The following is an 11,700-nucleotide window of genomic DNA, read 5'->3' as shown; positions in this document are numbered from 1 at the left end:
ATGTTCTTGCAAGCTTGTTGAATTTGACTTACGGCATTTTGCCCAAGTAAATGTTGGTATTTCACGAAGTTAGAACTTGCCTATGCGGTGCTGCTGCCCTGAAGGCATGTGAAGGGCATCCTGAATGAGAAAAAGCAGTTGGGGAGCTGCAGCTACGTTTTGCACTGTACTGGGTACATTATGTGAGGGATCCTTCTGCTGAAAATAGTCCCAGAACTAGCCTTTCAAAAAAAATTAATAACTGAAATGTTACTGTGCAGTTATAGGAGATGCTTTGCTGCAGTTCCCATTCTGCAGCACTGCTGGGAATATGGGATCTTGCAACTGTACAGATAAGGCAGCCAGCTGTCAGGCAGCCAGGATTGATCAGGGGAACCATTCATGGCCAGGACTTCCACCGTAGGCTCTGCTCACACAGCCTATTGTGACCTTGCAGCGTAAGTTGAACTAATAAAAGAGCCTTTCCTATAGATTACAATATGGAACCTTAATTGACTCCTTCCCGAACAGACAAGTCAGGATTAATCTTCAAAGGCTGCTTTTTGTTTCTAGCTTTCCATTTTCCCTTTAAGCTTGGAAAAGATGCTCCTTTTCGGATAGCAACTTCTTGAATCCCCCAGCAAACCATGGTCACCGGCCAGAGAGTCACGCTGGCTATGGGACTGTGGGAGCTGCCATCTTGGGGGCCAAGGGAACTAATTTTTCCAAGTTTTAATTTAAAGCCATCAAGCCAGCAATAACAATGCTTCAAAGGCCAGGGTCATTGTCCTAAACTGAATATTGTCACTTGATGGAAGGCAGAGGGGAAGGAGAGAGAAATCGGTTCCACGTGCTCAAACCCTGCTTAACAGAGGCAAGCCCAAAGAGACCCAGCCACAGATAAAAGCATATAAAGAGTGGAAGTTTCTCTCTTTCATTCTTGGAATCTGAAGGGAGGATTATTATGGCTTGGAGCTGGAGTTTGGATTTCTGGTTCTGAGAAAAATTAAAATGATGCTGTTTTCCTTGACTGGCTGCCAAAGGAGAGAAGAGAATTGTCCAGGAGTGAGAAGAAGGGTCTGAAATAACCCACGTCTGCTGTGTTCATCACAAGGAGAGACCCGTCTACCGTACACCACCACCCTTCAACCAGGATGACATGGCAGAAGGTAATTTGTTTTGATCGATGCCTCCCTGCTTATGCAGCTAACACCACCAGACTGTGTCTGGCGCACGGAGAGCTTGAAACTGATCCCATGACGTTGCTGGGGATTTAAGATGGTGGCTTTTTTGGAAACAGCTGCAGAAACAGCAATCCCTGATGATCTGAATCTGTACTTACCCAGAGTGGCAAGAGTGGAGCCAGACTTGAAGAGGGCTGAAGCAAGGAGCTGAAACTAGGAGGGAGAGAGAAAAAACAAAAAGAAGACTTTTTTGAAAAAAATGTTTCAGTGTTCCTGAAAGAAAATAAAAGCTTTCCAATCAACAACAATGAAGCGGATTGTTGTGTGGGGAGAGCAGCAGGGAGGTGGCTTTCCAAGACCGAATACGGCCAAACTGAGGATTCACATTCTGCTGGAAAGGAATCCACTCCCTTATGGTTTTAGATCAGGCCTTTCCCAACCGCATTCATTTATAAAGTTGTCATCTTGGCAATTCACAAAAGCCAAAGAGCCCTTAGCCAAAACCACTGCACCCTGTGAAATATCCTGGGTCCAAAGATATAATCCAACTCTCAAATGGATAGAGACGCAGCAACTGGTAGCATGGAACCATTTCTTCAAGTAACAAATAGCAAGAAAGGATAAATTGAGAATCTGGCTCTCTGTAGACCCTGGAATGAGTTGCTACACTAAAATTTTGGTGGATGTCAAACGTTTCTGAGCCTCTGAGGAAGTCAGAATAGGATGACATGACACAAGGGAATCTTCCTTGCCAGCCTGGTCTTTCAAGGCCATAGTCAGGAAGGATTTCACAGGGTTCAAAAACCTTACTTCTGCTTCAAATATAGACATCATGGAAATCACTGACACAAGGTGAGGTGATGGCCACACACAGAGCTTTCTCAAAGAAGTTGGTTGAATAAACTCAGGAAGGATAGGACAAATTAAGGAAAAGCATTCAGACATATAATCCAACCACACTGCTTCAAGTAAACCTGCATAATATTAAGACTCAGCAACTGTTATAGATGGCTCTCTGGATTCTGTTTGAAAATATCCCATAAAGTGAATTACTCTCCTGAAAAAGTCTACTCCATTTGTGAACACTTCTCACTTTTAGGAAGTTACTAGTAAGATGTCCTTCCCTGCAAAATTTCTACCCATTGGTGATCTGATTTTCAAGAACACTACCTTGTCAGTTCTTAATATCCTCTTGACCAAGATTTTTCAACCATTCTTTATTCAATTTGGTCTCCAAATTTCTTGACATCAACACTATTCTTCTAAGTTATTTATGTCTTTCTTAAAAAGGGATGCTCACAGATGGCCACAGACCTCTGAATGTAGCTTGACTAAAAAATAACAGAATGCATCTTCTACCTCTTGTGACCAGACACTATGCTTCCATTAATGCAGCTAAATATCGCATTAGGTTTTTTAACTGCTGCGTGTTGATGCTGATTCACATCCACTTAAGAACTATTAGGACATTCAAGTTCTTTCCATAGGTATTGCCACCAAGTCAGTTCTCCCATATATTTGTATCGTTCAGTCCGGTAGAGAGACATATAAATAGGCTTAACTTATGCTGAATCTCATTCTTATTTTGGCTAGTGTTCCATTGAGCCTGCCTGGATCTTGATTCTGTTCTTTTTGGTATTCAATGATAATCTCAATTTTGTGTCTTTTCCAATTTAATAATACTCCTAAAGCTGCATTCAGGCCATTTAAAAAATACAGAACAACACAAGGCCTAGAATAGAACATTGCAGCACTCCACTCAAGGTCTCATTCCTAATACTGAGCTATTAATTAGCAACTGATGAGTAGGAGCACTCAACCAGCTGTAGACCCACTCAATGATAGGCTGATGTAACCAAGATCAGTGGACTTGACTGACCTTTGCTTTGGTCATTACAGAGCAGGCTTACTTTAACACAATCCTCAGGTGTAGTCACTGCTAAACACGCAAATCTCACATTTGGCAATAACAGAAACAGTAAACAGTATTGAAGAGGTCATTCTAATAAAGAGCCAACTTCAGCTGCATTCCCAAGCTTTCACTTAAGCCACATGAAGTTCACCACGTATCTGGTCATAAGCTGTTCTGTCCAGTACATGATGTTTGTTTCACTTGGCATCCAGCACCCAAACAGTCAGAGCAGTTTTCATGCACTTTTGTACGATAATTTTATTTTTGTCTATCAGTATATCTCTCCCTATATTTACAAGCACTAATTGCCAATCAAGTTTTTCATTTGCAATTCAAGCCATTCAAAGGAAAGGCAAGCAGCTGCCAGTGAAATTACTACCATTTATTTGTACAGTGCCATCAGCTTACATTGCGCTTTATAAGCGCAGTTTACAATTGTTGGTCTGACAATTTCCTGCCTCCAGGCCTACCATCTTGAAAGGCATGAAGCAGGAGGGAAAAAGGAGAACAGTCAGTGAGGGGATTAAAGTCCAGGAGATGCTGGCTGCTCTTCTCTTCCAAGCACAGGATAGTGGCAGTTGGAATGGTCGTAGGGCCTTGCCTCTGCTTCTAGGCCTAGGAATGATGAAGCTGTGCCTGCCTGTTCTTCTTCTCCCTCTGAGGTCAGGGCAGGAGCAGCTGGAAGGCCATTTCATCTGCTTCTGGAACTAGGTATGATGAAGTTTTGCTTTCTTGCTCTTCTTGCCTCCTAGAGAGGCCATGGTAGGTGCAAATAGGATGGAGGAAGGACCTTTCTGCCTCTCCCACTGAGGCCACTTTCCATCGAGGAAACTGAAGAAAAGTCCTCTGATGTCCAGTTAACATTCAAGCAGACAACTTTTTCTGGATCATAAAACTATGGGGTGCAGGTGTGATTTCACCCAGCTAAAATCACTTCATTTTTTTAAAAAAATACATCCCAGCACACAGAAAACTAGCACCTGAAAGTTCTCTTTAGCAGCTTTCTTGCTGGCATGATGCTCTCTTCCAGTAGCCAACAGGGATACTTTTTCACATCGCAATACAATCTAGAACATGTCTATGAGTATGTATACACACACACACACAATATGCAGCATGAATATGCCAGGATAAACCAGACTGCCTGCCTGCTCCAGCCTATTTCAAACCGATGTTGCCAATTCCAATCACCCAAAAGCTAAAGTGTCAATTCACTCTGCCTGTTAAAGCTCAATAGGGCAACACCTTCTCCTTTGCCAGAGTTAACTCTACTAAATTCTACGTTTTGTGGGCTCTAAGGACATCTTCATCACATACCATGATTCCAAGAGGGCTATCATAAAAGTCTGAAAACCCGATCAGTCCAAATATTGGATACAAATTTTGGAAGTTGTCTTTCTTGTCTATAAAATGGTAATAAAAGTCCTCCTTATTACCTCTTAGTGGCTGTTTGGACATGAAATGTAAAAGAATATTAGAAAGTGAAACTGGATACATTGCTTATTAAAAACAAACCAGGCAATGTGGATTAACTCAAGAGGCTCAGCCTAAGTGACCAATATCTGTTTCAAATACAACCAACAAATGTGGAAAAACAACATTATACTACTGCTTCCATAAATAAGGTCAGAGAAACCACTAGAATATTAAATACATTCGGTTTGTTTGACAGTGGAGAATCTACTTCCTGGGAGGGAAGTGGACTCTCCTTCTTTGGTGGTCTTTAAACAGAGATTGGGCAACCATCTTTCAAGAGTGCTGTAACTGTCCATTCCAGTAAAGTGAGGGATGAGACTAGATGGCCTTTGAGATCCATTCCAACTCAAAGATTCTGTTGCTCCCCAAAATAATATCCTGCAAGAACATGATTTGTCCCACATCCCTGAACTACCAATCAAAAATAAATGGCAAGGACATGATAAGTTCAAGAAAAATAAAGGCTTTAGACACCAAATCATCCTACATTGCACATTTATGTTTTCCTATGAGTGCAATAAAACATAGTCCCCTTTAGAAAAAAAGGCAGGATAGAAATCAAATAAATTCACTGGCCAGAAACATGAAACCAGGTGTCCAGTACTTTGGTGCTCTGCTGCTTTACAGACATGTAAATTGAGGACAGCATGGTTGCTCCAAAATCTGCACAAGTCAATTCTTTTCTTGCCTATGGTAATAGCGGGAAAGGTGGCTAATTCCCATCCCTGCCCATACCTCTTTTGTTTCCTCGGGGTCTGAGTGATCCACTGTGACATATAAGTCATTCTGCAGGTACTTTAGGGCGTTCAGTGGGTCTGATTGAGCCTTCTCTTCAAACCTGTAGAAACACATGACGTAAGAATTTAGTGTACAAATGTTGAAGCCATCTTAAAAGCTCAGTCCTGCATTTTTAAAAGGTAATGTTAAGAAATAGTCCAACACCTATTTAAGGGATACAAAGCTACACATCACAATTTCAGTAGTGCTGCCAGATGAAAACATACAATTTGAACTCCATGAAGAACAGAGAAATAATTTTAAGAGGGATGGAACTGTAATTTAACTTGACCGAATCAAAACAAAACCTCAGTGATAGGAAGAAGTACTCACATATTCAACAATCACTGCAATCCACAACTTTCAAACATCTTTCTGCTTTAACAAATGCAATTAAACATTGGAAGTTGTGGGTGCAAAGGATGAGAGAACATAGCCACAGATCTCAGCCATAAAAATAAAATTATTTTAAAGGGCCGTCTGTTCTTAAGGAATGTAGATGCCAAATTAGTAAAAAAGGAAAACTCTTATTGTTATCCTTCAATTATCTTCAGATGGGCCAGAAAATGGCACAAAGCAAACTCTTCAGGATAAAGAATTTAGTGGTTATATTATTAAGTAGTTATTAAATATATATCTAATTTTATAACCCTACTTTAACAAATTTAGTTTTTCATTCCCCTAGATAATCTACCTCCCAACTGAGTTCCAAGAACCCCAAAGAAAGCTTCACTTAGAGAAGGACTGCTATGAGTTGGGGAGGGGTCTGCACTGGATCTCCATGGGATCTTGGAAGGCCAAAGAACCCCAATCATGAAACCTCCACCCCCAAAATGGCACTTTATTTTTGTTCAAAATAACATCCATAGGGGAAGAGGTACCTTCACCACATTCTTGCTCTAATTCCCACCAACCACCATTTTTGAAATAAGAAGTCAACTGGAGATAAACATGATAAAAAATTCAACTTCTTTTTAATGTCTCTCCTTGACTTAAAATAGTGTGATGGAACAGGGTGCCATTTTTTCAACAAAAAAATTATTGAAAACATTTTTAGGTGTCTGGTGGTTCTCTGCAAGACTCAAGAATGGGCCATTCTTTCTGCATCCTTGACCCAGAGTCAACATCTTGAAGCAGTTTCTCTCCAAATAAACACAATATATCTGATCAGAACACTTTGCTCTGTAAATGTTCCCCTTGAGATATAAACCCACAGAACTAGGGTGGAACTTCTTTTTCCTTTGCAAGAGGCGAAAGAATACCAGTCTACTTTCTTTATGCTGCTGCTGCTGCTGTTGTGTGCCTTCAAGCCATTTCCAATCTATGGTGACCCTATGGCAGCCCTATCACAGGATTTTCTTGGCAGGATTGGATCAAAAGAGGTTTGTCACTGCCTTCTTGCTGGGCAACTGTAAGCCTGCCCTGTTGTTGGCATTTCCCGTTTATAAACCAGATGATTATCAGCTATGAAACACTACTTGGCACTGACCAAATGACTGCCATTTCACAGAGTGCTCTTAGGCTGACTGCTGAGGTAGGCGGGACAACACAGAAAGCTCAAAAGCTCAACAGGAAAAACACTGGCTTGCCCACTTTAAAAGGGGTTTTTTTTTTTTAACAAGGTCCCATCCAGCCAAAGCCCAAGGCTGTTCTCTCTCTGCGCCACAGGAAAAGGAGAGGCAAGAGACTTGGTGAATAGAAAGTAAAGAAAAGACCTAGAGACAGAAAGAACTAGAGTTGGCCCTACACTCTCACTGGGGTTAGATACACAGGACCTCTGCAAAAGTGGAAAAATGTGAATATCTCTAGGCCTCACAAAACATATTTAGGACAAAAAAGGAGACAAATACAGTAATCTGTAACTAATACTATGTAACACGACTTTTGTTCCTGGGTTATAAATGCCATTTCCTAATGGTTCTATCATAAAAACATGGAAAGGGTTTATTAAATTACAAAAACTTTGTTTTTGTAGAACATCCTGCAGCACATTTTACTATAATTTTTCAAATGAATGTCTCACTGAGTCTCAATCAGTTCAAAATAGTTTGTGGCAGCCCCAAAAGAAGTTTCTGGAGTATAACAGCTACTTTCAAAGTATGTACTACACAAATACACAGGAATGCTTTCAAACCAGGAACAGAATTGTTTTCAAATTTTGTTGCCTAGTGTAATCAAATATGTGAAAGTTTAACCCACAAATGTAGAGAGTCAACTATTCAATTGTGCAAATGCTTTTTGTGCAAGGAACAGGCAAGTGATGGGGAAGTCTGCTATTTCATAGAAATAATTCTATGCCCCTAATTATTGCTATTCAAAAGGTAGTATGTGATTTGAAGAACAAAATTCAAGGACAGTAACTAAGAACTTAGTCTTTCTTACACAATGATGCTCAAAGGTAATTACAGGCACTTCTGTCTTCTCTTGGAGGTCCTTACCTGTGCTTCCTTATTAGGTATTTGCAGTGACGAAGTAGGTATTCCTTGGAAGGACGGCAGAGCTTCAGGGACCAGAAGTCATCCAGCCGCATCTTTGGAGAACAGGATTTGCCTGGATTCCCTCCAAACAAATAATGAACCTTTGAAAGAGAAAAACGAAAATGTCTGATTATAAACCACAGAGTAGCTTAACCAGGAGATAAGGCACCCAAGGCTCCCTTCCAGGCATTACTCTAAAGGAAACCACTTGTCCTATGAACTGCCTCTTATGATCGATGCTCACCTGTTTGGATAGATCAGAAGACTAATTATGAGTAGGTTCTACTTCTTAAAAATGTGGAGAGACAATATAGGCCATACCTCAATGAGTAAAGTTTCTGATAGTTGAGCTACTTCCTAAAAATCTTTTTACAATGCTCAGTCTCACGTTATCCTCCGGTCTTCTAACATTTTTAAAACATCAGCATTTAAAAGATGATTAAGAAGAGTGCAGGAACCTGTCCTTATTCTTTCTGTATTATTTGTGGCTCTGGCACCAAATTTTCTGTTAAAGTATTAAAGCCCCAAAATACGGTAGGTCAATTTCATTAACTGAAATAGACCTGTAACAATAATCCTGCATTTCCTTACATAAATAATTACAAAGGATACTGCTGTTCCTGGAAAGGATGTATAGATGCAGACATATAAAAGAACATGTGCATAAGTGAAAATATACAACTGTTTCTCACCATCAAAACAAACAATTATAATCCATTCAGGCTCTGAGTGTACTCTCTTTTAAAACATCCAAAAAGAGACAGTCAACTTCTGCTGGATTCTGCAGTTGTAATTGAATACTCAACTATTAAGGCTGAAATAGGAACTATAGTACCATCTCTGTAGAGTCTGTAGGATTTGTCTTCATCATAAACCATTCAGGCCAACCCTATTCTGCAGTGCAGGAATATACCATCAAAGCACTCCTGAGAAATACACATCCAGCCTCTACAGAGTATGAGACAATACCACACTCCCTCGCAACACATTCCACTGTTGAACAGCTCTTACTACCAGGAAGTTTTGGTGGAATTCATTTTCCTGCAATTTGAACCCATTGCTCCATGTCCTAGTCCAGTGGTTCCCAAACTTATTTGGCCTACTGCCCCCTTTCCAGAAAAAATATTACTCAGCACCCCCTGGAAAGAGGGGCGTGGCTTAGAGGGGTGGGTGTGGCTCCTGCTCAAGAAGGTGGGGCTGAGCTTCTCCCCTAGTCCAAGATGCAGGGCTGGGAGGAGGTAGCTACAAATGGGCAACCAGGACTGGGATGGGCGGAGTTACAAGCTCTGAGGCAGGGCTGAGCTTCTATCCTTGTCCTGGAGCGCCTGCCAGGACACAGGGGGCAGGACTAGAGGAGGGGGCGGGGCCTCTTCCCAAGTGCCTGATGGGGCTGAACCTCTATAACCCGCCCCCGTGTTCTAACAAGCGCCTCAGGGGAGGTATACAGAGGTTCAGCCCTGTCTCACGCTCTTGCGAAGAGGCCCTGCCCCCACCCCTAGCCCCACCTTTTAGTCCTAAAAGGCCCCTCAGGAGAAGTATACAGGATCAGCCCCCTTCCCTAGCTCCACTCTCTGTGTCCCAACAAGCGCCTCAGATGAGATTCTCAGCCCTGTCTCAGGCTCTTGGGAGGAAGCCACGCCCAGTCCTCTAGCTCCGCCCCCTGTGTCCTAACAGGCGCCTCAGGTGCTCAGCCCTGTCTCTGGCACTTAGGAAGAGGCCCCACCCCTCCTCTGGCCCTGCCTCCATGTCCTAATAGGTGCCATCACCGCCCCCCTTGGATCGCTGCAGGGGGTGGTAGCGCTCACTTTGGGAATCACTGTTCTAGTATCTAGAGCAGCAGAAAACAAGCTCGCTCATTCCGCAATGGGGCATAATTTCAAGTATTTAAACATGTCCTGCTCTCAGTCTTCTTTTTTCCAAGCAAAATATACTTTGCTCCTATCATCCCGCCATGCTCCCAAAATTGGGACTCAAGGCAGCTTACAATATGGCAGCTTTGTCCACCTAGAGACAACCCAAGCATCAGAAGGGAAGCCAGATTGCTTCACAAAAGAGAAAGATCTTTGCATCATGTAGCAGCCCATCCTCTTTAAAGTATACAATGGCACAATGTTCCTTGGAGATTTGGATCACTGCCAGTGTGGCGTATGATGGAAGAACGATGTGATGCCAAGGATACCTGGCCACATCAAGTGTTGCTTTTCTCCTCCTGGTACAAAACCACAGAGCACCCTGTTCCCAAATCTCACCTTGTGCAACTCATCGTACACAAGCTGGTGTGCAAAGCGTGGGCAAGGCTCCTCCTCTTGAAGGCTTTTGCTTGGATTTTCTTTGGCTGCTTGATCATTCTTATAGACACAAGACCTGAAATAGAAGATATACTGAATCACTTCACACCACCTCAAAGAATTATTAGCACAGTTCACTTTTCACAAAGACCAGTATGGAAACAGCTTAAAAATCACTACCACGTGTATTTAGATGGCTTGCACACCAAATAAATGTTGCCCTGGATCTGGGGTTGTCCTAAATAATACATTAATTACATTTCAATTCAGAGATAAATGGGGGTGGGAGGAGGAAGCCCTGAGTCATCCATGGGTTCACTTGTCTTTTTTTAACTGAAACATAGCAACTGGAGTTTGCCAAAAAAAACGCATATACTTGGAATGTAAAAATCCTCAAGCCGTGGAATTTCTTTTGGGTGCTAATATGTAAGAATATGCAAAGTTCTTCCATACAAAGAAATCCACCCCAAGTTATCCTAAGATGTCTTTAATTCAGCAGTATAATACAGGGCAATGGGTGGGTGTGTGCCATTTGCTTTGAGGAGAAAACCTGGGAGTCAGAAATCCTTGTTAATCTATTGCAGCTCACCCAGACAGCAACAGATACAGAACAGTGTTTGCCAATGCTGACTGACCCTTTGACTTTCTTCAGCAAGGCAAGAATGCCAGAAACATTTTCTCCTCTCAAAAACGCTGAGATTCTCAGCATACCTGACATTATGCCAGACTCCACATAAAGCCAATACACAAAGTCCTAGTCCTGAAGGGGGGAAAATCTAGGAAGTACATTCCAGGTCTCATTTTTCAACTTATTTTATTACTTTTATATGCCACCTACTGAGCAAAAACCTCAGGGCAGCATGCAAAAGATTGATGACTAACAAATGAAAACATAACATCAAAATGCAGCTTTAAAACCAGCATTCAAACAAATACAATAAAACTAACAGTAGAACCAGACATTTCAGAGGGCTGAAATCCTAGAGAGTTGAAAAGTCTGGCAAATTAAGAAGGGCCTTGCACAGTACTTAAGTGCTAGAGCACTTCTCCTTGGAAAATACTTCTGAGACATTCCCACGGAAAAGCCTTCTGACAAACTTTCAAGTCCAGATATATTTCAGATATATACTTATCTGGGTCTCATGTCAGTAAAAAAAACAAGTTATAAGTAATAAAACAAAGTATTTAGGTGACTGTAACATCCATAGCACAGTGTACACAAAGACCAAAGATATACAGACTGCAAATGAACCACCATTATACTGCATAGACTACATACATGCCTCTTGACTACTCTCAAAGGCTGAAGCATGTATATAACATAATAAGAGGTAGGTAATGGGGGTAGACAAGGTGGTTATGGCCACTTATGACCCCTGCCCCCCATATTTGACAGAAAATCTGTATTGCAATAATGATAACAGTTTTATCCTGCCAGACACAGTCTTGATAATACAGTGGATCTCCACATTCACTGGGTCTATGGACAGAGGGCCCCCATGAAAGTGAAAAACAGCACATAAAGACATGTATAGGAATTTCTAGGTCTTCCAGAATATAATCAACATCTGCTGGAAGATGAATACAAAATTGGAGGACCTAGAGAT

At 41.7% G+C, this 11,700-nt stretch overlaps 1 protein-coding gene across 2 annotated transcripts in view; it reads right to left on the bottom strand.

Moving 5' to 3' along the window:
* Nucleotides 1-11,700, bottom strand: part of mkln1 (muskelin 1) — a 107,754-nt gene that overhangs the window by 7,290 nt on the left and 88,764 nt on the right. For both annotated transcript variants that reach the window (XM_003220747.4, XM_062983317.1), the window contains 4 exons: nucleotides 10,055-10,169; nucleotides 7,767-7,906; nucleotides 5,287-5,389; nucleotides 1,322-1,376 (listed from right to left, as the gene is read on the bottom strand). In XM_003220747.4, the coding sequence (XP_003220795.2) occupies nucleotides 1,322-1,376; nucleotides 5,287-5,389; nucleotides 7,767-7,906; nucleotides 10,055-10,169 (413 nt within the window). The remainder of the gene's footprint in view (nucleotides 1-1,321; nucleotides 1,377-5,286; nucleotides 5,390-7,766; nucleotides 7,907-10,054; nucleotides 10,170-11,700) is intronic.

Source organism: Anolis carolinensis, chromosome 5 (genome assembly GCF_035594765.1).
Source record: "Anolis carolinensis isolate JA03-04 chromosome 5, rAnoCar3.1.pri, whole genome shotgun sequence".
NCBI lineage: Eukaryota > Metazoa > Chordata > Lepidosauria > Squamata > Dactyloidae > Anolis > Anolis carolinensis.
The sequence above is the reverse complement of the archived record's forward strand: the minus strand, read 5'-3'. Positions and strand labels throughout refer to the sequence as shown.